The 26,235-nt window shown below is 48.2% G+C and overlaps 1 protein-coding gene across 1 annotated transcript; it reads left to right on the plus strand.

The window, feature by feature from the left end:
• The first annotated feature begins 80 nt into the window (after window positions 1-80).
• SUMF1 (sulfatase modifying factor 1) lies at window positions 81-24,733 on the plus strand. The gene is made up of 9 exons (XM_027746389.2): window positions 81-214; window positions 2,142-2,315; window positions 4,042-4,116; window positions 14,137-14,219; window positions 16,152-16,274; window positions 17,127-17,241; window positions 18,117-18,230; window positions 21,154-21,213; window positions 23,031-24,733. Exons 2-9 carry the CDS (start codon window positions 2,142-2,144, stop codon window positions 23,139-23,141), a joined length of 855 nt encoding a protein of 284 aa, XP_027602190.2. The 5' UTR covers window positions 81-214; the 3' UTR covers window positions 23,142-24,733.
• Window positions 24,734-26,235: the final 1,502 nt, after the last annotated feature.

Consider the following 26,235-nt stretch of genomic DNA (forward strand, 5'->3'; position numbering starts at 1 on the left):
GGCGGCGCTCAGCGGGGCCGCGCGCGGGGCGTTCCTGCTGCTGGGAGTGTGGATGGGAATGGGAATGGGAATAGCGGGATCAGCGGGGGCTGCCGAGGCCGGGAGCTGCGGGTGCGGCGCCGGCCGGGTCGCCGGGGACGGGAGGGAGCTGGCGGCGCGGCGCTACTCGGCGGCGGCGGCTGCAGGCAGCGGGTGGAGCGGCGGGCACGGGCCGGTGAGCGAGGGTCCCGGCGGGGGTCGGGAGGGTCCCGGCGGGCGGGCGGGGTGGTCCCCGCGGTCTCAGGCGGGGTCCGGGCGCCCTGAAGGGTCGGTCCTGTGGGCAGGGCGCTCGGGGATAACGGAGCAGCCAGAGAACTGCTGCGGAGAAACAGCCGGTTCACGGCTCGCACGAGAAACTGAGCTTGGAGCAGGTGCTTGTGCTCGTCCCAGCTCGCTTTTCTCTCCCGGAGAGCTCCGGCGGCTCCCGCACTCCTGGGGTGCCGCTGAGGATGGGGGCTCCGGGCAGCGGTGCCTGTGCCCTGCCCGGGGTCCCGCTGCTTCTCCCTGGGCTAAACTGGGCTGTGACAGTGCCAGTCCGGCTGTTCCTCTCGTCCCTCTGTTTGGGCAGGGCCGGGTAACCCCGGGAACAGCAGTTCCAGTGCTGTGTTCCTGGGGCTATGTGTTCCTTTCGGGTTCTACTCAAGTGAAAGTCTCTTTAATTGCTTGTTTCTTCTCTTGCTGCTTTTCTGTGAGACCCACCCAGAGGTGAATGTGGCCCTTGCTGAGGGCAGTGTGTGAAGGTGCTGAGGCACTGCCTGGTGTGAAAGGACACTGAGACCAAATACCTCACTGGATGTTATTAGAAATTAAATTATAAAAAATCAGATTGCTGTTTCTTTTTATGAAGGATGCCAGTAACCTTTGGCATACAAAATTCTATCCCAGCAGATTTGGGTCTTTTTCTTGTGTGGGATGGCTTGGAAACAGTGAGAATGTGAAGGGCTGCTTCTGTGATTGCCTCTTTGTAACACTGGGAAGCTGCATCAGCCAAGGCAAGGAGGCACAGTGGTAACTGTGACCTGGTTATTGCAGGCTGCACTTCAGAAATTGGAGAGTTTTTAAAGAGTATGAGTTAAATAATCGTGACTGTGCTTGGGGTCCATGTCATTGGTACACATTTCATGTAACAAACCTGAGCAGTTCACTGGGGTGTGTAGGATGAAAAAATAATTTGATTTCATGCAGCTGGCAACTGCAGCAGTAGGCAATTAAAGCTAATTGCTGCTGGTTTAAGTTATGCTCAGACTATAACTTGATGATGTTCAGCTGGAAAGCCTCTTTCCCGGCAGGGAAGTGAGGGGAGAATTGGGCTCTGCCTCACCCACAAGTGGGATTAATTATTCCCACTGGGTTTTAGAACCGGGAGCCAGCAAGAGTTAATTTTTTTGCACATGGGTTTAGACCTGAGCTCTGAACCTGAAGGTTGCTTCAGGGAGTTTTGGCTGCAGTGGGTTGAAGAGAGGTTGGAAGGAAGTGGTGCAACTTTGCACCACGTTGTCATTTGCTAAGTCCTAAAAAATGTAAGCAAATTTACCCTAAAGCCCCGTTATGGATTCAGTTACAAACAATCTTTAAGGGCTCAGATTCTTCTTAGGGGAGAAAGTTCTGAGGGTGCAGCAGGAGGAGAGATCTGTAGTGGAGAAGAAACAATGAAATTGGGTGTGTAAGGTCATGTCAAATCCTGCAGTTGCCCTGAAGAACAGGGAGAGATACTGGGTAGGATGTAATGAGCTTATTTACTGCTCTTATTTCAGTAAATGAGCTTATTTACTGCTCCTTTGTGCGCTGGCAGGGGTGTAACTGCAGGAACAACAGCAAACTGCAACATAAAAACCAGTTAACATGTTTCTCCTCGTGGGAGCACTGGCACTGCCCAGACTTCGTGTACAAAGAGCTGCAAATGGGGGTTGTTCTCAGTTCAAGTTCCACTTGCTCCTTGCCCCAAACAGGGGCTGGTCAAGGAGCTGGTTTGTTGTGCTGTTTGCAAGTGAAACTCTGCTCAGGACAAAAACACCTTGCAGAGAGGAGGAGGAGGGGCAGCAAGACCAGCTGAGGCTTCTCAGTCTTTGATTTCACCCTCTTGGGGGGTGTTTGCCCTGCAGATGGTGGCGATTCCGGGAGGGGTGTTCACCATGGGCACCCAGGAGCCTGCAATCCCGCAGGATGGGGAGGGCCCTGCCAGGACAGTCCACCTGAAGAGCTTCTACATGGATCAGTACGAGGTCAGCAACGAGCAGTTCGAGAGGTTTGTGAACTCCACTGGCCACGTCACTGAGGTGAGGCATGGGGGGCTCCAGGCTCCTGCCATCATCCTGCTTTGTGCTCAGAAAGTCCTCATGAAAAAATCAAAGTTTTCCTTTGAAGGATGTCACAATAATGCTTGGGATTTGTGTACTCAAACATTCCTGGTGTAAGCAGTGGAGACAAGGACTTTTCTTGCCTTGCTGCCCTGGTGTGTGTTGTTATCTTTTATAAGTGTCTTGACTCCTGAATTCATGCCTTTCCTGCAGCCTGGCTGATGCCAACGGGTCTCTACAGGGTTTTTGGGTTGGTTTGATTGGGTTTTTTTTGATCTCTGAGTGCTAGAGCTGTTTGTACCAGTACAAGTGGGTTAGATTTTCCTCATTTTAGAGGGTCAGGGAGGAGGGATTTAACAACCTGTGATGGCCAAGGACCCTGCAGGGTGGTTCAGTGCAGCTGAGAGCAGAGAGCCCCGTGCCTGAGGAGGAGAGAACAGCAAGTGTAATGACAGTTTTGTGCATGTTCCTGGGAACAAGGGACTAGGAATATGTTAAGGTTCTTCCCAGAAAGAAGCCACCTGTGCCTGGAGCTCTGATCCCTCCTGACAGTGACTGTTCCTAAGCAACTTGGAGCAAACCCTGACAGCCCTTTGAGGCAAATAAAGCCTCGCTAATGATCAGGTCTCAGAGGAGGCACTTTGTGACTTCACTTGAAAAACTGGTTCTCATTTGGAAGGCAGGATCCTTCTGGTTGGATGAAGGGCTTCTTTTGTCTCTATTTCTGTTTCTTAGCTCGATTATTATGAACAAAGGTTGCTTAACTCTTTGGAACAGGGTTTGCTTTTTGCAAACTGGGATGAGCACGTGGGGGGTGGTGTTTAAATGTGGAATCACAGAATATCCTGAGCCGGAAGGACCCACAAAGATCATCAAACCAACTCCTGGCCCTGCACAGACACCCCAACAGTCTCACCCTACCCCGAGAGTGTTGTCCAAGCACTCCTTGAGCTCTGGCAGGTAGAACTGAAGAGATAAAAGATTATGGTCATGTGCTAAAATTTCTTGTAATTTGGGTGATCTTCTTTCAAACTGTGCTTCTTGAAGAGTTCTGGGTGTGCAGAAACAGCTCACGAGGATCATTCTCATTCTTTAAATACCTCAAATAAGATGAAGAAATTGAGAGGGGCAAATCTGTTCAATTCTGATAACGTGTTTTACTTGCCAGGTGTATCAATTCACTCAGAGTTTTTTGGTATCATGTACTGTGGTTCATTTAAATTATTGGTGGTTTTCATTCTTTTGGCTTTATATGATGCTGGGTATAATGACTGAGTTACTTTTAACTCTTCTATTGCTGTAGCAGCACTTTAAAACATTGATGAAGCAGCAATAACTGACAAGGCTTGTCTTTTATTGGGATTCCCAATGGAAAAATAAGAGAAATGAAATATGAATTGAACGTTATATTACTGACTGTAGCATTTGAAAGCAGTTGGGACAATTGGAACTGCATTTTTAATTAACAAAAGGAAATACAATGTGCAGAAGCTCTGTGAGCTGCCATCTGCCCAGTGGCTGCTGAACAACAACTCAGGCCTAAAATCCCTTCTCTTCTGTTCCAAAAGAGCTTTCTTGAAAGAGAACTCAAAATCACTATTAGAATGTCCTTGTTCTTGATAAACAGAGCTGTAAATGTGAGTGGGGTTTTAAGAATAACCTTCCTTTGATGACATAGTGGCTGAATCCTTTGTTCTTTCCACAGGCAGAGAAATTTGGAGACTCCTTTGTGTTTGAGGGAATGCTGAGTGAAGCAGTGAAGGCTGACATCCACCAAGCAGTGAGTGACACAGCAGGGGAAACTTCCTGAGCCATCCCTGGGCTGGGTGTGTTAGGAATTACCCAGTGATGTCTGAATTGTGTGGTGTCCCCAAAGCCAGGGACAGAAAGGGGGTTTTGGAGGGTGTTTAGCCCGGAAGGGGGAGGAGTTACAGTCTAATCTCTGTCCTTTTTTTTTTAACAAACAATTAAAATACCTACTTTTGATTAGCAGAAGTTGGTATGAACCCCTTCTTGTCTCTCTGTGCCCCCCGGGTGAGAGGTTTAGGGCTGTGCTCAGTGGGGCAGGTCCCAGGCTCGTGCTCTGTGTGGGATGTGATGCCTCAGGAGTGGCTGTGCAGGCAAGAACAGGAATCCCTCTGGCTCCAGAGCATGTGACTGGCACACTGAGCCAGTGCCCTCTGTGTCCAAACCAAGTGGGTAAATCCCAGATCCCACAGATTTGGGAAAATGAGGATGCTCTGTGTCTCTGGTCTGATGACCCCTCTTGCACAAGTGCTTTTTCTATGTTAACTACAGGCAAATATTCCAAAGAAATGCCACTCCTGTGCCAGGCCTGAGTCTGTAACACTCCTTATGTGGTGCATGGCTGTAGTTTATGGTGTTCCCTCCACCTCTGTAGCAGATCCTGTGAGCATTCCCTGCTTTTTCAGCTCCCCTCATCCCACTGGGGCAGCACCATGGTCCTGCTGGGGCAGTGCTGCTTTCACTGCAGCTGACCCACTTTTCTTGTTAAATGGAAGAGAATATTGGTTTTAAATAAAAGAAAGTCCCAGAGTAAATCTTCCCTGCCCTCCCTTTGCTCGCTTTCTGTTGTGAATGTGCTGCTGAGCCTTTCTCAGCCTTCATTTACCTCCTCCTGAACACCTTTACAGCTCCTGGTAATTAAGCAGGTTATGTCTTGTCACCTCCTGGGTGAATTGATGTGCTTTGAGCACAAGTTTGGATAAAATGATCTCCTGAGGTCCCTTCCCATCGGAATTATCCTCAACTCTGATGGAAACAGTTTGGGTTTGGCCTTCAAGGGGCAGACTGGGAGATGGGAGGTTTTAGGGAGCCCTGTGAGCTGTGAGGGACTGGCAGAAATGTGGGGTTTGGGTTCCTCCTGCAAGGAAAGGGAGATTACAAGTGCAATTTGTTATCTTTTAATTCAGGACTAACATTTGTGTACTGCAGAGATAAGGAGAGTAAATTGGAGTTCCCAATCCTGGAGTAACTGATGCTGAAGGTAGAATAAATTCAGATTGGCTCCTCCTATCTTCACATCATCTCCTACACTGATGGAGAAATTCTTTTTCCTGTGTTGTTGTGTGCTGCAGAAATCCCTAAATTAGGCTCTCTTGTCTTAAAACAAACAAACACACCTCAGGAATGTTTGTGTAAGCTCAGCCTTGGCTATTTGTGTAAACACAGAGTGTTGGGAGCCACTTTCCTGGGTGTGTCAGCCAAATTTCCAAGTGTTGGCTGCAGTGCTCACAGGGCAAGGGTTGTGCCAGAGGGCTGGAATGGAGCCCAAACGGGTCTTTATTGCTGCTGCTTTGGGAAGGTTTTCTGTAGTAGTTAGAACTGAACTGCTTAAATCACAACTATCACCATGAAAAGGAGAAATAAGATCTAAATGTTGGTGTGCAGTAACAGCAACACTGAAAATCCTCCACCAGGCTGAAGGGAGGAAGGTCTGTGTTCCTCCTCTGCCTCAGTGGGCTCAGAAGTGTTCTGGTGAGGATTTTCTCCAGCTGGAGCACAGGGATGCAAACTGCAAATGTGAATAGAGGGGAAGAGCAAAGGGAATGTGGGTTTTGGAAGCAGCGTTTCATAAGCAGTGAAAGAGTTGGGTGAAGGTGGAAGTGAAGATACTGAACCAAATAATTTATAAAGCTCCTATAAATAATGAGCCACGTGTGTCTGTTGGAGTTTTGCTCTGTTTGGCCCCTTTGTCTCCTGCAGTTCTTAAACCAGACAAATTTATCACAAATTTATCAGACAGCTGAATTGGAGAGGTGGGGCTGGGAAAGCTGGGCAGGAGCAGCCCAGCTCAGCACGTAGGAGGATTGTTGGAGCTGTGGGTGTGCCTTTCCTGGAGCTGAGGTGGGCTCCCAGATAGCCTCTGACAGGAATGTGGGCTGGCCTAACCCTCCTCTGGAAGGGAAGCAGTAAAACGGGGTGTAGCAGCCAATGATGGAATTGTTGTGGGTTTCTGGGAACTCAAGTCTTAGTTTTGGCCCCTTTTTTTGTGGTGGTAACGTGGCAGAGAGGGAGAATTCAGCACTGCAGCAGATGAGGGTGTTACTGATGGAGCTGGCAGGGGCTGGCTTAAATAAAAAGGGGGTTGTAGGGTGAAGGTCCTTCAAAGCCAAAATGTTTTGTGTGGGTTTAACAAGTTTTGAGAGCTTCACAGCTTAAATCCTTCACATTCAGCCTGGAGAAGAAAAGGCTCCTGGGTGACCTGAGAGCCCCTTCCAGGGCCTAAAAGGGCTCCAAGAGAGCTGGAGAGGGACTGGGGACAAGGGATGGAGGGACAGGACGAGGGAGAAATGGCCTTAAACTGAAGGAGGGGAGGTTTAGATTAGATTTTAGGAAAAAATTGTTTGCTACAAGGGCAGTGGGTCTGGAATGCAAGGGAATTGTTCACTGGCAGCTCAAGCAAACACTGTTAAGGAGTTCTGATCAGTCTGGAACCATGGGATGGTATTTCATCCCTGTTTACATGGAAATCTCTGCACTGTCCTTGAGCTGTGCAGTATTTATAGCAGTGCCTGGAACTCCGAGGACAGCCCCACTCTGCAAACAAACTGGAACATTCTGCATTTCAGCTGAGAAATTCTAATTACTGGTGAAACAAGTGCTGTTTGCAGGTAGGGCAGTGCCAGTGTGGGCAGGGGGAGCCTCTCCTTGCAGCTCCCCCTGCTTCAGATGTTCCCTACAGGGAGCTGGGAGGATGGAGCTGTGGAATTGTTAATCTCTGTTTTCTTACTCCCACTGTTGGGAATAAAGCTCAACTCTAAAGCAGGGCAGGGCTTGTGCCTCAGGCTGGGGATAAATAAATCCTTGCTCACCTCGTTGTCTGAAAGCTCCTGTTCCCCCGGGTTTGGAAGGAATGAGCAGCTGGAGGGCAGGTTTGGATGTTGGCTGAAAAGCAGACTTCCAGCCGTGTCTGCCTTCACCAGGAATATCAGTTCCTCAAAAGGAGCTGCTTGGGAGTCCAAAAATTGCACTTAATGAATCTTGCTGGATTTTAGCATTGCATATTTTTGGTTATTTTTCTTGGAGGATGGACAGAGCTGTGAAGCTTTACAGGGTCTGAATTGAGGTTCAATGACCTCTCCCTATGCAAAGGAAAAGATCTCTTCATATAAGTGCTACTTTCCAATTAAGTCTGAAATTTTTTCTCTAGCTGATGACTTAAAATGTATTTATTTTTTAGTTTGTAAAGCTGTTGCCTCTCCTTGCATGCAATTTCAAACTACTTTAAAATTCTGGGATTTAAGGCAAATAATACCAAATTCAATATGAAACAAAACCCTTTGTTGCTTTTGTTTCTGAGGGGATGAGGGAGGCCAGTAACCTTAGAAAATAAGAGTGAGAACAGATTCTTCTGTAATTAGAGCTTTGGGGGAGCTGGGACTTTTAATTGATAGAATAAATAGCATGGGAATTGCAGCAGCTGGGAAAATGAGGTATTCCCTGAATCCCAGGCTGGTTGGGGTTGGGAGGGACCTCTGGAGATCATCCAGTCCAGCCCTAGTGCAGGTGGGAGTCACCTCCTGGAAAAATACTCTGCTGTCTAATTGAGGCCTGTTTGGGGGGGTGGAGTGACTGATTCCATGCAGGAATTCCCAGTCCTTTGGGTTTATGTCCATGATTACAGAGGTTTGTTCTCTGCAGAGTCTCTGGGAGTACAAATAGGAACTGGAGCTGCATCCTGGTGCAGCTGGGACAGCCTGGGGAGGGGCTGGGAAGGATCTGCTGCTTCCAGAGCTCGGAGCTGGCCCTGCCAGGCCACTCACACTGCAGGGCTGGCTCAGCTGGGCCAGCCTAACACAGCCTGCTGCTGCAGGGATGAGCTGCTCCACGGGACAGGGATGAGCTGCTCCACGGGACAGGGATGAGCTGCTCCACGGGACAGGGATGAGCTGCTCCACGGGACAGGCTGGCCCACGGACAGGTGCGCTGCTCCACGGACAGGGATGAGCTGCTCACGGGACAGGGTGAGCTGCTCCACGGGGGGGACAGGGATGAGCTGCTCCACGGGACAGGGATGAGCTGTCCACGGGACAGGGCTGAGCTGCTTGACAGGATGAGCTGCTCCCGGACAGGGATGAGCTGATCCAAGGGACAGGGTGAGTGCTCCACGGGACAGGGATCACGGGTACTGCTCAGGGACAGGATGAGCTGTCCACGGACAGGATGTGAGCGGCTCCACGGGACAGGGATGAGCTGCTCCACGGGACAGGGATGAGCTGCTCCACGGGACAGGGATGAGCTGCTCCACGGGACAGGGATGAGCTGCTCCACGGGACAGGGATGAGCTGCTCCACGGGACAGGGATGAGCTGCTCCACGGGACAGGGATGAGCTGCTCCACGGGACAGGGATGAGCTGCTCCACGGGACAGGGTGTGTTCCTGCCTTCGCAGGGCGCTGGGAAAGGAGGAGCAGAGCTGCAGCCTGGGGAGGGGGACCAGGAGCCTGAGTCTGCCCCAGGAGCTTTCCTTGAAAACCCAGTGGGACCATTGCATGGCTCTGGCTCGTGTCCAGCTGCCCCTCGTGGTGTGAAGTGTCCAGAGGTACCTGGGAGGCTGGATCAGAGCAGGGGCTGTGCCCTCCCTGTAGGGACCACAGCCACCAAAATCCTGCTGGGAACCTGCCAGCTGCCTAGCAGAGCTGCTGCTCTCTGGGGCTGCTGAATCCCAGAGCTGGGCTGAGCTGTTCATCCCACAGCCCTGCTCTGCAGACAGGGGTGGGTCACCTGGGCCACAGGGAAAGAGGTGCCAGAGGGATCTGTGGAGGGAGCAGAGACATCTCTGCCCTGAATGTTGGTGAGGGAAGAAGTTTTGAGGTTGTTGGAAAGGCCCATTAATGCTACTTAGTAAATAGATGTAAAATTACTTGTCCAGAGCAGCTGGACTTCCATCCCTGGAAGTGTCCAAGGCCAGGTTGGATGGGGCTTGGAGCAACCTGGGCTGGTGGAAGGTGTCCCTGCCCATGGCAGGGGCTTGAACAAGATGATCCTTAAGGTCCCTTCCAACCCAGACCACTTTGGGATTCTACTCATGACCACCTGCTGTGGTTTCTGAGGGGACAGTGACAGTGGCTCACCCACTGCACAATATTTTTATTTCTTAAACTCCCTGCCCAAGTGAAAATGTTCTATTTTCTGTCAGCTTCTTTCTTCAGTACTTCATTAATCAGCTACTCAGGGTTTAGGATCTGGCTTAGAGGAGGAAAAACTGGCAGAGATTTATGTGCCTTACATGGATAAAATAAAACCTCATCCAAAAGTTATGTTCTTTACTGAATAACTAATTTTTTCTCACATCCTACCAATGACAGCAAGATGCTTCTGGAATTTAAAGATGTGCAGGGCTTAACAGCATCTGAGTCAAAGAGATGTGGTGACTTCTGAACTGAGGGGTGTGTTTCTTTGAGAACCCACTGCTTAATAAATGAGTCTTAAAGTCTCTTCCAGCCTTGGGCTGCTTTTCACTCAAAATCTCTTTTTCAGACAGTTGATTCTGAAATTGCTGAAGTTCTTACTCTGCAGTAACTTTTGCTTCTTCCAGCTGTTTATCTTGACCCAGTGTGAGGCCTCATTACATCCAAATAGCATTAAAATGCTGAAGCACAAAAAAAATTACATTTGGTCCTACATGCCTGGACAACAGCAGGAATTTGTCATCATCTCGTGGGCCTGACTTGAGGTTAAAATGTACAGCTTTGTTATTTCAAGGGACTTGCTGCATGTTAGAAATGCTGGAGTTGGAGCCAAGATGGAGCTACTTGGTTGAGTTTATTTTTGGTAGTTTTTCTAATACATGAATCTGATTTGAATTGGAGATTTGGAGCTCAAGTGGGGGTTGTTTTTCTCAAACATGGCCAGTGCCGTGTTAGTACAAGACTAATACTTGTTTTTATGGTTATTGGTGGGGGTTGGGTGTTTTTTTAAGGATATTCCCCCCTGCAGTACCAGTAAGGGGGTAATACTGATGATGACACTCCCTTTGTCACGTTCCCCCCTTTCGTTTCTTTTCTGCACATATTTAGGAAGGAATTTTCCTCAAGACAATTGTAAAGCAGTTTAAAAAATCTTGAAATCACAAGTTAATGGAGCAATTAAAGTTAGGCTATCCCAGCCTACTTGGAAAAGAAAATGGAATACTTAGAACTTCGGGTTTTATGCAGGTTGCTGGTGGGAGGAGAGGCTTCAGCTCTGCAAATTGCAGAGCTCGTGGGTCGGAATTATCTGCAGATCTTCCCAGTGTTATCCCTGGGCTCTCTTTTCACAGTCTGTGATAAGCAGAACAGTGAGTTCTGAAAGTTTAATCCTGGGGCAGGGAGGTGGATAATCCACGTTTTCCCCTGGATCAGACCAGACGAAGCCTTTTTGTGCCTCTGCACTGGGCTTTGCTCCTGCAAACACGTCCCTGTGTAGGAGCAGTTGTGTCAGGACTGCAGGGACGGGTGCCAGGCTGTAAGAGATAACCAGAATGAAGGGAATTGCCCTCTAATTCGGGATCTCTGCTGCTGTTTTGCCAGGAGGAATCTGCTGCCAGGGCACAGAACGTGTTTTGGGGGGAAGCAGGAGAACGCGGAGGGTTATGGAAGTAACTAAGCTCATTAGTGGCAAGGGAGGGCTTTGCTGTATTAACTGTGATGTTGTAATATCTCTGCCTAATTACCTCCTCTACTAATTAGATTTAGAGCAATTAAAAGCTTTAAAGACTTGTGAGAAGTTTTGTGAAAGGACTGTAGTTTCAGGTACCCAACTTGTGGAAGGAGCAGCTCGGTGGGTGTTCGCTGGGGCCAGGGGCTGACTAGTAGAAGTTTCCAATTAATTTCTGGAGGTTATCCCTGTCCTGGTCCTGGCTGTGTAACTCCTGGAGGATGTGGGTGTTCTGCATTGCCTGGCAGCCATTTGGAGCTCAGTTCAGCAGCCCCAGGAGCTGTGCACACACAGTGCTCTCATGTGGAGACGCGACGTTTTCCTCGGTTTAAAATAAACCACTCTGATTGAAAGCATCTGCTTTTGCTTTTGCATCACAAAAATGTTTTCCAAAATTCGAGTCTTCTCGAGTGTAAATCTTTGCAGTCTCCTGCAGAGATGTTTTTATCCAAAAGCCAGCAGTTTAATTTGCAAAAATGTGTTGTGCTTAGAAACTATCAGGATGAAATCTAACTCGTGATCTTTCAGATTTTATCTTTAGCAAATGTTCTGCTGCTCTTTTGCTTTCCTTAAGGAGCTTTAAAATGCTAAGTTTGGATTTCTGTCCTATCTTGAGTGTAGTTTAAAGGTCAAACCTCAAAATAGGCAAGGAATTGGTTAAATCAGAGTGGTTTTAAACGTGTTGGCTGTAATGTCAGTTTAGCAGCCAGGTTTAGTGCTGGGAGAGTGGAGCAGAGCAGCTGAATGAAGGTCCCAATTTTGGGGTTTGAATGCTCAGTAACAGGGCTGTAGGTCATAGTAAGAGACCAAATATTTCTCATGCTCTTTGCAAAGGGTAGGGACTCTGCTCATGGTGGGAGCCAGCCAGAATTGTGCCTGATGTTGTTAATTTAAGTGCTTGTCACGTTGGGGAAGTCAGAAAGGGTCTTTAAAAACTGGCATTACTTTGGTTGTTTGCCTGGAGGGTCCTGCTGAGCACATGGACAGACCATCTGGGTCATCAGCAAGCTGAGAGCATCTTTATTTCTGTGGTACTTAACACTGATGTCTCCTCCTCACTCCTTCAGAAGGAGTGATTTACAGGGAGTTTTTCCATACCCAGATGTGCTGCAGGCACAATCCTGTGTGCTGAGGGGAGAGGAGGGAAACTGTGGAGGAGCTGTTACAGCACAGGCTGATCAGATGCTTTAAAAACAGAATAGTCTGTGTTTGTGCATTGGCAGCACCTCTATTGCTTGGGCACTTCTGTTTATTCTCCCACTGAAACATTCAAATGAGGCATTTGATGTTTAATTTGGATCAGAGTTTTCCTAACAATTTATGTGTGTCATAGACATTTTTCTCTCTCACACATGTTAAGTGCCCTTCACTGTTGAAGGATGCAGGTTCTTCCCCTTGGAAGTTGCTGTTAAAACTGTGTGACCCGACTGACTCTGGGTCTCCTGGGTGACTCCTCAGCTTGCAGGGACTTTTTGGACTTTTCCGTGAAGGATTTGAGGAGTTCAAGGATAACACTCCTGGCACAATTCCAGCCCGTGTGAGTGACACTCGACAAAGTTGGTTTAGCAGCACAATGAGGAGAAATGAATATTTTAGTGCTCCCTTGGCCATGTCTGAGTGGGGGAGGCTGAGGGGCAGCAGAGAGGGCAGAAGGTGCTGGAGGCTGTTGTAGAGCCACTGTTGGAGGAACAGTGGATCTCAACTCTAGGACTAAGCTGCTGGGTTGTTTAACTCCTGAAGCAACCCAGGCTTATTTCCTTTGATTTTTGTTCTTTATAGACTTTATCTTTGCAATAAGAGTATTTTGGAAGTGAGCACTTCTGCTGCTGGAATAAACCCACCGTTGATGGGCAGCATAAGTGTTCTTTTTTGCCTCAGTGAAAGGCCCCATTATTAAGATAAGTATTTCTAGGTGACTGGGAAGCAGAACAGTTAAGCACTTCTCTGCTTTGAAGTAAGCTTAATAGAAGAAATCCTTAAGGAATGTCTTCCAGGAAAAACTCCTTGCTGTTGAAGAACCATATTTGGGACTTCTGGTTAGAGAGAAGTCCTGCATTGTTACAGAGTAATGAAAACAGAAAAGAGGCTTCATGCTTCACTTCCCTTGTGTGGTTCTTCTGTCTCCACCCTCTGGAAGCTGAGAGCAAATAATTTCAAATCAGCTTTACTGGGTTAATGACCTGGAAAGCAAATGTGTCCCAAGCTGCGAGTTCTGACCCTGGTTAAAGGGCATCGTCAGGGGGTTGGTTCAGCTGTGCCAAAGCACTGAGTTCAGGGAGCAAATAACTGGGATGAAAATGCTCTTCAAGCCAGAGTTGTCTTTTTTTTTTTAATGGTCTCTGTGGAATGTGTCAGACCTAAGTCAGCCAGGAGATTTGAATCACACAGTCCAGACTGGTTTGGGTTGGGAGGGACCTTAAAGCCACCCAGTGCCACCCCCTGCCATGGGCAGGGACACCTTCCACTAGCCCAGATTGCTCCAAGCCCCGTCCAACCTGGCCTTGGACACTTCCAGGGATGGGACAGCCACCCCCTCTCCCCATGGCTGGTTTGACACTGTGTTGTTGTTGTGAGAGGTCTGAGCCAAGTGTTCAGCTGAGCTCTCCCAACCACCCCCAGGGCTTCTGGGCATATTTGCAAGGGTCAAGAATCGAGAATTTGAGAGGACTCTGATCCACCACAGGTGATGTGCTGAGGGCTGTGCCTCCAGAGAGAGCAAATGTGCCTTGTCTCAGACCTGCAGGTGAGGGAATTCAGGAGGGAAGGAGAGGCAGGCAGAGGGCAGTGATTTGGGGAAGCACAGTCAGCATTTGGTCCCCCTCTTGCTTGTTTTTGGGTGATTTCTTTGTGCTGTTCCATACCTTGGGCTATTCCTTGGCCAGCAGTGATTTAAAGTGCATCAAATGATTATCTTGGTCTCTCAGAGATGATGTGAGTGTTGAAGGAAGGTGTTGTAATGAGGTGATCTTTAAGGTTCCTTCCAAACACAAACCATTGTGTGATTTGGAACTCACAGGTCACTTGGCTGCGGGCAGAGCCAGGAGCTGTCACTGAAAGCTCTGAGCCCCTGCTGCTTCTCCAGAATATCCTTTAGCTGGGAATTTAAGTCTCCTTCCCTATCCATTCTTGTCCCTTTTCAGGTTGCAGCTGCTCCCTGGTGGTTGCCTGTGAAAGGAGCCAACTGGAAGCATCCCGAGGGTCCTGACTCCAGTATCTCCAGCAGGTAAGCCCAGAACAGCCATTCAGTGCTTGTAGAACACCTGGAACTCCCACCAGGAATGGGGGTGCAAGAGAGGGGTTTTATTTAGTTATCAGTTTGCTGCTGCTTCTGGGACTCTTTTCCCATTTTCTAGGCAATATTCCAGGGTCATTTGGGCAGTGATGTAGTAGGATTTCAAGAAGGTCTATAAGAAGTTCGCACCCAAGGGAAAATTTGTGTATCAGCAGTGAAAGAGCAGATCCTTAGAGGTCAGGACCTTCAGTGCAGATGTGGTGTTGGAGAGGAAGAATAACTGCTGGCTGCATGCACACTCCAGGAGTCCATGTGGGTGTCCTCTTCCATGTGGGATTTGGAGCCTCTTTGTGGCAGCAGAAGACTGAAGAGTTTTGTGCTTTTTACTATACTCTGACTTAATGGGCTAATTATTGCAGAAAATCAATTGTGGCTTTATCCAGAGCCTCTAAATGCTTTGGAAGGCTGTACTTTTCCTTAGCAGTTAGTGCTCTTACAGTCAGGGCCACGCTTTGCCTGCATGAACCCTGGGACTTGCTGCTCCATGTCTTGGGCATCACTTTCCATTCTGAACTGGAATGAATTTTAGGCCTAGAAAACGAAATTACTGTCTTCATTTGGGACCTCTGACATTGCAACTGCTCCTCTCACTAGGCAGGTGTCAGTGAAGCTGGAACTTCATCAACTAGTTAAAGTTTCTAACAGCAGTTTTGAAATGAAATCAGACTCTCTAGCCTAGATCTGGTGTGTTTCTGAGTCCTCTAAGGACAGGGCTGTGTTAGTGCACCATCATCTGATGGCTGAACTGCTCAGTAACGAGTCCGGTGTCTGATCTCCAAGGGCAGGGAAAGAATTATCTGAGGCAAAAATAGAGATAATAGCTGGAGGCATTGTTAGGGGGAGCCAGCAATTGAGGTCAGAGCCAGCAGACAGGAGCTGGAAACCTGCCATGGAAATCTAGTCTTGGGCAAGCGTGGTGCAATCCTGGCCTGGCACAGCCCCTGGTGAACTTGCACATGGAAGTGGCCTCAAGGATTAACAGGGATACTCTGGCTTCTTAAATGGGGTAGGGAAGAGAAGTTAACAGCAAGTCCTCTGTCTCCTGGACCAGTACCCTCAGTTCTGGAAGTGTCTTGGCCTATTGGAGGCTTGGAGGGGGAGGGTCCTTCTGCAAAAATGCCTAGGCATTTCTCCTGTCTTTTTCTGGAAAATGAGACCAGGATTTTAAGGTCAGTCCTGGAACCAAACCCCAGGAAAGATGGGAGCTTTTGTGTAAACTGTGGACTACTTGAAGCACCCAAAGAAAATCACTTCTGGGATAAATTTCTGCAGCCTCTTTCTTGGACTGGGTGCTGCAAAAGCTAATGCTGCTAAGAGTGGGGACTCTTCCTCGTGTCACATCTCCCTCAAAACCCAGCAAGGAAAGAACCCTCAGCAGAGAGAAACAGAGGAGTGAAGAGCAACCACCACTGCATTGCAGTGCACATTTTCCTGTTGAGAATCTTGGCTCCTGGTTCAGCTGCTCCTCGCCAGGCTGGTTTAACAGGAGTGGGCTGCAGGCTTTGGGTGCCTTCCTTTGGGTCTCTGAGCACCCCCACTCCACAGGCACAGGGTGTGGATGGTTCTCTGCTGGCTCCTGAGGTGGGACCATGAGAAGGCACAAACCACAGATGTCTTTAACTGCAGAGCCTGATGAGACAAACAGAAGTTCGTTATTTTCTCTTCCTCGTTTTCCTCTGTCTTGCTGCCTCCCCTTAAATAGTTCCTTCCCTGTCCAAGTCCTCTGGGGCCTCGTCCAGCTGTCCCTGAGCTGTGCCCTTGTCACCCCTGTGTGCCCACCGTGAGTGTCACACCGTGCTCTGCTGTGCAGCTCCGACTGCCCAGCTCTCCTGAGGAGCCTGTCCTGTTCCTTTTGTCTCCCAGGATGGATCACCCAGTTCTCCACGTGTCCTGGAATGATGCTGTGGCTTTCTGCACGTGGGCAGGGAAGCGGTTACCGACGGAGGCGGAGTGGGAGTACAGCTGCCGAGGGGGCCTGGAGAACAGGTACTGTGACAGTGTGTCCCTGAGCCGGGTCTGCAACTGGGATTTACTGCAGCAGGAAGAGTCCTGTGGGGTTTTATTACCCTCAGTGTCTCCTTCTTGTGCAGTGGTGCACAGCTGTGAGAAACATCCCAGTCCCGAGTAAGGTTTGGGTGGAGGAAGGACTGAGAGCAGCCCTGGGGAGAAGGAATTTGTGGGTTTGTGGATAAGAAGCTCAATAGGACTCAGCGAAGTGCAGTCACAGCCCAAAAACCCCCCATGTGCTGGTCCCACAGCGAGGGCAGCAGGAGAGGGGGGATTCTGCTCCTCTGTTCAGGTGAGACCCCCCTGCAGTGCTGCCTCCAGCTCTGGGTCCCAGCACAGGGAGTCTAGAGGAGGCTCTGGAGATGCTCCAAGGGCTGGAGCCCCTCTGCTCTGGAACCACGCTGGGAGAGCTGGGGGGGTTCACCTGGAGAAGAGAAGGCTCCAGAGAGAGCTGAGAGCCCCTTGCAGGGCCTAAAGGGGCTCCAGGAGAGCTGGAGAGGGACTGGGGACAAGGGATGGAGGGACAGGAAAAGGGGGAATGGCTTCCCAGTACCAGAGGGCAGGGATAGATGGGATATTGGGAAGGAATCCTTCCCAGTGAGGGTGAGGAAGGCCCTGGCACAGGTTGCCCAGAGAAGCTGTGGCTGCCCCATCCCTGGAAGTGTCCAAGGCCAGGTTGGAGCAACCTGGGCTAGTGGAAGGTGTCCCTGCCCATGGCAGGGGGTGGCACTGGATGGGCTTTAAGGTCCCTTCCAACCCAAACCAGTCTGGGATTCTGTGTAACACTGAGCTGTAGTTCAGAGTGTCTGACAGCTGTTCTGTCCTTCCCAGGCTGTTCCCATGGGGTAACAAACTGCAGCCCAAAGGTCAGCACTACACCAACATCTGGCAGGGGGAGTTCCCAACCAACAACACTGCAGAGGATGGGTACAAGGGGACTGCACCTGTAAGTGTCTCACAGACAGCTCAGCACATGCAAATGAACTCAGTCTTCCCCAAATGAAGCTCTGTGTTCCACAGCACCGTGGCTGTTCCATCCCTGCACTCTTTCACTTCAGACTTCAAGTTACTTTGTATTTCACTGCAGGCTCGAGCATTACCAAGGGACACTTTCACAGGCTAATTGAAAAGTAAAGATCACTTTCATTTTAACTTCTAGTTCCTCTCAAACTGACCTCTTTTCCCCCTTTCCACTCAGTTTGTAGGCAGAAGCTGAAATACTTTCTGCCTGAACTTTTGGCATTACAGTTTTGTGAACTCAAAAATCACACAGTAGTTTGAAAGAAATTCAGCTTCCCTTTTTGGGAAAGGTTTAGGCTGTCCAGTGTAACAAACAGAGTGGAATTTTAAAGGCAATCAAGAATGTGAATGAATTATTTAATGGCAGTTAAATAAGTCCAAAAGTTTCATCAGCATAGAAGTCTGCTGATGAAGAGGATGAGTTGGCAGCCACTCCACTTTTCCTTGGTGGGAAGGGGAGTCTGGAAGCTGGAAGTGGGGGTCAGGTCACTGATGCCATGCCTGGGTCTGTGTGCTGGTCAAACAGTGCTTCCCTTGAGAGGGTCAGTGTGCAGAACCCCCAGGAGATGCTGTGTGTCCCAGAGGAACAGTGGTGCTGAGGACACAGAGGGTCGTTATTCCCTTCTGTGTTATTTAAATGGAATATGTACAAGTGTTATAGTCCTGCACTACTGATTTGGTGCCTGCTTTTGAGGCAGGAGCCCCTCAAAATGCACCTTCAGCAGCCGGGTGTGAGGATTAAAACCCTTCTTCCATGTGGAGTGGTTCCAGAACTGCCCCTGTGCTCCCTGTCCTGTGCAGGTCACTGCCTTCCCTCCCAATGGATTTGGGCTGTACAACATGGTGGGCAATGCCTGGGAGTGGACATCTGACTGGTGGGCTGTCCAGCACTCCTCACAGGAACTCCACAACCCTGTAAGTGTTTCATTGGCATCCTGGGAAGTGCAGAATTCCCTCGGGGGACTCTGGTTTGCAGACCTGTTCTTTGTTCCTCTGCTGTGGCTGGGCTGGGCTGTGCTCTGGGGAGTTGGGAAGTGTCACCACAGCTCATCAACCCTGGATTTACAGTGTTCTAGTGCAATGTTTTTGTTTCTTTGGGGAATTCTTTGTTGTTTGCCCACATCTGATCAGCTGTTGAAATGTCCAAACTGGCATGACATTCCATAAATCAGAAATTTATGGAATTACTTCTTTAAAAAAGGGAAGGGTTTTAGTTCATTTATATTGCTGCCAGCTGTACTACTTCTACCCTCTCCAGGTAGAGAACAAACCATGAGTTATCTTCATGGCTGAGGTTTGTGGGGAGAAGCTGCTTTCCAGGTGGGGAGTCTTTGATTTCCTTTGTGGGAGGCACAGAGGGGGCCCTTCAGGCTGAGCTTTGGTTTAAATTTGATTTAAACCAGGAAGGACTAGTCTCTAATTGCTGCTGGTCATCAGTCCTAGTGGCTGAAGAGCCTCCTTTTCCTTTGGGACCGTGTGTGCAGAATTCCATCTGTTCCTTGTGACCAATCCCCCCTGAACCCCGGATCTCTCCAGTACTAGAAAGCAGCTTTGAAGATTTTGGGTGTTAAACTAAATATGTTAAAGAACTTTGCCTAAGCTCTGACCCTCTGGAAGAACTCTGAGTCTTTTCAGTGGAGAGAACACATCCTATATTTAGGTTCCACTGCCTTGTGCTCTGCAGAGACTGAAGGGATGGGCTCTGATAGATCTGGTGCTAATCAGTTCGGATGTCTCAGAAGATTCTGCAGCCTGGCTATTTTGGGACACCTTTTCACAGCAGGAGATTCAGTTTTCTTACCCATTTAGTCAGAAAACCCTTTGGAATTCACTTTGAAGTGCTCTGCCTCAGAGACTCGATTTTGACAATTACTTTGCATCTGAAAAAAACCCTGAAAGCATCATTGTTAACACCTAGTTTTTAAATACTTTCTGAAGTGTCTGCACAGTGCTTATGCTGAATTTAAAAACCTGAGCAAACTCAGAGGTGATTAAGCTTAACAGAGCCAAATTCACACAAGGCTTGTTGTCCAATTTCACCTTAATCCAGCACCAAAGCACTGCTGCATTGACATTATAAACACTGAAGTGTCTCACTTAAATAAGCACCTCTAATTATGCAATCAGACTAGAATGTGGCCCTTAGAACATTATGCTACAGAATAAACTTGCTAATATATGTATTATTTTTAAATCTGGAATCCAAGTCCAGACAGCTCCAACTCTTTACACAGGACAGGAAATGTCCCTCCCCTTCAGTACCAACTGGTGACTTCTCCATGAAACAATATTGTTTGATAGAAGAGTTTTGCTTGTTTTAATCAAATGTGACCTAAATTGCTGTGCTGTGCTGAGTTTGTGTGGGAAAGCACAACCAAAGCAGTTTCCTTCAGCTGTGAGATAACGTGTGTGAGCAAATATTAACCTTGCAAACACTGATGGTGTTGAGTGGTTTTCTGCTCTGCAGAGAACTTTGCCAGTTTTATGATAAACTCTTTACTTTCACTGATTTTAAAGGGTTGTTAATCAAGAGGATAATGCTTTGTAATAGAATAGATTAAAGGAGGGCACTACCTGAGATTTCTGTAGGTGGTGAAGTGTTTCAGTGCTTTAATCCTCCTTCAGAGGCTGAGGGGGTCAACTGAACTTGGGTTTTGTTACCAAATAACCTTTGATGCTCAATTTTTGCCTGGTAGAAGATATTTGTAATTATTAAAAAGAGCTTATGCACTTACCATGGCCTTTGGTTCACGGGCTGCTTCAGTCCAGGTTATCCCTTTGTAATTGCTGAAACATGAGAGGCTTGGGGCTGGACAACAAACCTTCTAACCCTAAATAAACATGTTCCTCTTTGTGACAGTGTCTTTGGAGCCAATAGCCCAGATTGCTGCTCAGGCTGTGCACTGCAGTGGCTGAGGGGAAATCCTGCTCCACAGCCCCATTGTTCTGCTTTGTCTGCTTCTGGGGTCACTTTCTTTTTTAGGTCAGTTTTCTCCTGGCTTCCCTTAAAATGAGATTAGCAGGCTGGGGGATGATTGTGCTTGTCAGTGGCTTATCTCAGAGTGAGGACTGTGCACCCACATGCAAGAGCTGTGAGGACACTTTCCAGAGGGGCTGGAACAGGAGCAAGGCTGTCCCGAGGAGGAGCACCTGGGCTGGGGACCGAGCGGATGCTGCCTCGGGGTGTGGGTTTCCTTCAGGATTTGTAGGGTATTAAATGTGGTAACAGGCCAATTTATTTTTCACATATGTAAATTTTGGCAGTAAACACGAAGCTGCTGCAGTCTGTGTGGTGAGCTTTCATATGAACTTATCAAACTCAGCGGGTGCAGGCAGCAGCTTCTGGAGTACCAGCACCAACCTTCAGGGTTTTCTGTCAGTCCCTGTGGCTTTTATGCAGTGTTACAAACGCTCCTCTTGTGTAGATTCTTCTAGAAATTCACCTCTGGTAATGCAGACCTGGGAGAGAGACAACTGTGCCCCCTGAAACAGGGTAGGAACCAGACTGGTCCAAAGTGGTCACTGAGGGAAGCTGGATTTCCTTCCCAGTGAAATCCCCTCTTTAGGACCCTCCTTGTTGTCAGGGGTTTTACAGAACAAGGCACTCATGGGCAGCAACCCCAGCATTCAATATTTGCAGCAGTGGAGGGAGCACAGTTCTGTCCCCTGCACGTCCTGCACAGCAGAATGGCTTCAAGCTTTCAGCTGAAATTTGTTAGCTTGGAATATATATCCTTAATATATATCCTTATCCATGTCCCTGTTCCCAAGCTGTTTACCCTGTGATGAGCAGTTGTTCTTCCTTGAGCACTGACCAGTGTCCTCCCTCCCTCCCCAGCAAGGGCCGTCCTCGGGCACGGACAGAGTGAAGAAGGGAGGATCCTACATGTGCCACAAGGTAACGGGGGTTTGCACCTTGCCCTTTCCTCTCACAGCACCTGAGCATGAAGCGATCCTCTGACAGAGTTTCCTGGCAGCCTGGATGCTTGGGAAGGGGTTTCATGGAATATATGAGGAGCAACACCTGATCTTTCCAAGGACTTCTTTTTGGTTAGCCTGCAATTCAAATAAGTCGTTTTACCCAGTATGGTTTTTAGATGCAGAAGTTAAAACTGATGCAGCCTCTAGCGCTGTTCTCCTTACAGAGCTTGAGTGATCCCTGTCAGAGCAGGAAGTATGGATGTGACTTTGTTTTTCAGTTTTACAGTGACTCTTGATCTAGAAAGGACATGGAGCTCTGAGCAACCTGGGATAGTGGAGGGTGTCCCTGCCCATGGCAGGGGGTGGAACTGGATGGGCTTTAAGGGGCCCTTCCAACCCAAACCATTCTATAATTCGATCATTCTCTGATGTCAGGTGCTTGCAGGAAGCTGGCTGGGAGATGAATGTTCCAGCTGAGTTGATGGCACACTTGAAAATCCTTCAGAACACCCTGGATGTCACCCCAGAGCAAAGGCTGTTCATGACACAGAATCATGTTTTAAACTCTGTTCATGCAGTGCTTAAAACCCCTCATTGTAGATCTCCTGTTTCATTAAAGCTGTCCTGCTCTTCTTCCCTTGCAAAGCCTGCAGCTGGCAAATCACCCTCATAATTAGATTAAATTTTCTACAGTGAGATCCCATTTTCTACACTGATTTCCTTCTTAGGTGAAATCAATGTCAGATGTTAATTAGCAGTTTTGATTAAATTAACACTGGAATAGGCTCTTTAGTGATGAATAACGTGACCCATTTTCGAGGGTTGTGAAGATTCTGGTCTGCCCTAGTCTTTTTTGTAGGTGATAAAACTAGGCTGTGTTTCAAGACAAAAACCCACTGAATACTGTTAGTACAAGGGCTCTTTATTAGGTGCCTACAATCTATTCAGACTGATCTTTCTGTGCTGTTGCTCTTCTCCCCTCTCAGAGCTGACAGAGGCTAAAATTGCACCTTTTTACATTCCATTCCTGAGTCTGGTTCAGGGCCTGACCCCAGGCAGCTGCACCAGCCTGAACCCAAGTGGTGGCTTTTGGCAGAGGCTTCTGTGGGAGGCCAGGGGCAAAAACCTGAGCCAGATCTTCTGAACTAACAGAAGAATGGGGCAGGATTTGGATGGATTGTTCAAAGTGCTACCCCAGTGCTCAGTTAGTGCCATTACCAGTGTTCTGCCCTTCCTGCCACGCCACAGTGGGGAGCTGCTGCTGGGCAGCCTTGCTGCCTGTAGCCAACCACTCACACTGCTCATCATTGAATTATCCTAGGGATTATAAATATCCCTAGAGTGCCAGCCATAGGAATACTGGAGTTTGCCTCCTGTTATCCATTTCTTTTTGTTGCATCTCATTCAGGGAAGTGTTTTTAGGGAGGTGCCAGTACCTGTCCATTCCCAGTCAGGTGTCAGTGCATGGGAGCACAGCTCAGGGCACTGAGCTGCCCTCTCCTCCTCTGAGGGGAAGCAGAATGGTTGTTGTAGCATTTTCCCAGACAGGATATATTATTAGCTGACATTTTATTGGGCACTTTGCCATTCAAACTATTGTTTTGTCTCAGCTGGTCAGTAGGTTTCCCTTCCTTCCAAGGCAGCAATTTCCATCCCTGTCAGCTCATGGATCTGTCACACGGTGATTGCAATGCTCTGCTGTATTAATCGAACTAATTAATCTGCTAATCCAACAAACCCTTGCCTGAGGAAGCCCCAGCTGTGGTGTGAAGCTCACTCTCTCTTGCCCTGCAGTCCTACTGCTACAGGTACCGCTGTGCCGCTCGCAGCCAGAACACCCCCGACAGCTCCGCGTCCAACCTGGGCTTCCGCTGCGCCTCCGACACCCCCCCGGAGCCACAGTGACCTCCTGGCTGCTCCACGGACTCAGGAACGGCTGGATTGCACCCAGGGAACCAGGGATGAGGGCGGTGTCACCTGCTGATGGCACAGAATTGAAAATTCTACCACTTAAAGTTCCTGCTGGGGTGGAAAAAATCCAACACTAAATGTTGCTTGGAGAAGCTTCATGTTCATGGGGACCTGGCCTGGACTCAAATCCTGACCAAATTTAGCAGTTGGTTTTGGCAAGAGTGTTTTGGGTTCAATTGGAACAAAACTGTTTTCAAAGGCTACTTAATAGAGGCTGGAAAAGACCTCCAAGATCACAGAGTCCAACCTGTGACCAATCCCCACCCTGTCACCCAGACCAGCTCCTTTAGCAAAGATCTTTCTTAATTAGTTTTATTTATGTAGAGTTTGAGTTTCTACACTTACATGCAATAAAAAACAAGGACTTTATAAAGTTCTAGGCAGCTTTAAAAGAAATTTGAGGCAGTTCAGAAGTTCTAGGCAGCTTTAAAAGCCAATGAAGGAATCAAGAGTGAGGCCTGGGAGATGACACCTCTCCCCCGGGGCAGCTCCCACAACCCTTTGTTACATTCCTGTGCAGTGAAAACTTGATCAGAAGTGGGCTTTTCTGGGGAGATTTGCTGCTCTTTAGGAAGTGCCTTCTGCACCCCCTATCTGGGGGGTGATAATCCTCAGGGCAATGATGATTAGAAATCTTGTACGTGTTTCAATAAAATGTAAAGCATTTGTTTATGCCAAGGACTCTTATTGATGGAAGAGCAGCACTTTCCTTTGAATGTCTTGGACACAGGAAGCTTGATTTGGGGACTTGGGAATTGCAAAATTGACCTAATTAGAAACTGAAGCTCACGAATGATTCCACTTGAACAGAAGTCATGAAAGTGAAAAGATGGCAGATGGAACTGTGAGCCCTAAGGCCTCACAGGGTAAATTCTGAAACTGTTTGTTGGGGAAAAAAAACAAAACAAAAAGACAAAAACAAACAAAAACCCAACCAAAACAAACAAAACCCCAAACAACCAAAAACAAAACAAAAAACCAACCAAACCACTGAAAAGGAGAGGAATTTCTGCGAAGAATTTTAGCAAGGAATAAAGGAAATGGGAATAATTGAAAGCCACCTCATTTTGGGATCTGAATGTAACGGTGGATTAACAAAAACCTTTGCACTGATGTTGGTCCTTGCCAGCATTGTCTTTTCTGTAGTAAATTGGGTTTGGGTTTAACACAACCTGGGGTCAGTGCAGATCCATCACTTCCCTGCTCCTTCTCTGCTTGTTTGATGTTGAAAGGAAGAGCCAGGAGAGCCTCTGGGGAACCCTTCAAGCAGCACCAGCCTCCAGTGGGTGTCCAGGTAAGTCCAGCAAGCAGAAGAATCTGTTCCAGAACACACCATGGCTTGGCACAATATTGGAATATGGATAATCATTACTGCACTCAGAGAGCAGGAAGGAGGATTAGAGGGAGCTCAGAGGCTTTTGAGCTGCTTGGATTCCTTGTGGAAGAGCACAGAGCTGTGAGGGGCAGACTGGGACTGTGCAGCTGAAGGAACCCAAAGGAAAAAGTAAACAGAAATTCAGATACAACATAAGGTCTTAATTTTTTTCTAGTTTCACGTTGGGGAATTTTTTTGGGAGGATTTTGGTCCCCTCCCCAGGCAGCTGCAGTGCTAAGGCATGGCAAGGCATAATGGGAGAAGGCCAGGATGGTTTAGAACTCAGTAACAACGTATTATTTTGGTTTTGCAAGGCCTTTAGCGTGGCTGTTTTGAACAGTACAACACTGTTGTTGTTGTGTGCTGTGGAAGTTTGTTCTAACCAGATAACTGCTATCAGATCACTCCTAGCAGCTGCATCAGCTGAGGGGGTAGGATTGCAGGGACAGGGCTCAGCTGTGTTCTCTGCTGGAAGGCTGGTGATCAAGGACTAGATATTGCTGAAGGTGGTTTGTTTCTTTTTTAATTTACACTTCCTTAACTACTCAGAATCGTGCCAAGTGCATATTCATAACAGGAAGGTAACAAACTGTGCCATCAGCCCCAACACCAGGAATGCAGGTGCTGTAAAACTCATCTTGAAACCCTTCCCAGGAGGGAAGGAGGAAGCAGATTGGATCATCTGCTCCCAGCCCCGTGCTCTCAAAGTGCATGGGTGGCTGGCAAGATGCCTTTTGGGGGAGAAAACCAGAGAAGCCTGTAAATAGGACAAGGGGCCGTGTAATGCAGGCTGTGCTCTGGTATCTGGTGCATTCTGAGGTGTGGGATCTGAGGGCTTGTCTCCTGGAGCAGCAGGAACCCTTAGTCAGGGAATGGCCACTCAGCTGGGAAACTGCTTGAGACAAGCAGCTGAAATCCTTGGGAAAGTTTCTGTCCTGACAGAAGTGACACTTAATCATGTGATTCCTCTTAGGGGTAATGATTATCTTAACATAAACCCACATCCATGTGGAAATCCCGTGAGCAGCACGAAGGCACTGAAGTGGGGAGAAGCTAAGACTGCAGTTTATCAAGGAAACACAGGTAACAGACACCAAGTAAGATTTTGTTTAGCAAATAGCAAAAGCATAGCAGCAAATTGTCCTTTATCCCTTGGCAGTATCAGGTTAAACACAGAATGGTTCGGGATGGAAGGGAACTTAAAGCTCATCTTGTTCCAACCCCCTTTCCCAGGGCAGGAAACCTTCCTCTAGACCAGGATGCTCCAAGCCCTGTCCTTGGACTGATATGATCATATTTCAGTTGGAAAGTAAATCTCCAGATGAATGAATATACAAATATTGATAATCATTCCTGCACTTTGAAAGGATTACACAGAGCTCCCAGTTCTGAGCTGCTGGACTGGCCTCCTGGTGAAAGCACACACTGAGCAGGGAGCTGCAGCTCAGTCGTTCAGTGGCACCAGTTTTTCAGGTCCAAATCAAAGTTGTCTGAAATTAAAAAAAAAAAAAAAAGGCTACTGATGGCCTGCAGGTGCACTTTTGTATTTTTATTTTCAGTCAATTGTCAGGCTCATCCTGCAGGGTCTGGATTTGCTCCCTGGGTACTGAGAGGGCTGGGCAGTAACAGGGCTGTGCTGCTTGCTGTTATTGC

Source organism: Pipra filicauda, unplaced genomic scaffold, assembly GCF_003945595.2.
Source record: "Pipra filicauda isolate LSUMZ 115617 unplaced genomic scaffold, ASM394559v2 scaffold139_size1960392_pilon, whole genome shotgun sequence".
Classification (NCBI taxonomy): Eukaryota; Metazoa; Chordata; class Aves; order Passeriformes; family Pipridae; genus Pipra; species Pipra filicauda.

Bases quoted from the DNA above. Each gene is read 5' to 3' on its own strand.
- SUMF1 (XM_027746389.2), top strand. From the start codon at position 2,142: ATGGTGGCGATTCCGGGAGGGGTGTTCACCATGGGCACCCAGGAGCCT. The intron at 2,316-4,041 runs GTGAGGCATGGG...TTCTTTCCACAG, and splicing joins CCACTGGCCACGTCACTGAG to GCAGAGAAATTTGGAGACTC. The intron at 16,275-17,126 runs GTACTGTGACAG...TGTCCTTCCCAG, and splicing joins CGAGGGGGCCTGGAGAACAG to GCTGTTCCCATGGGGTAACA.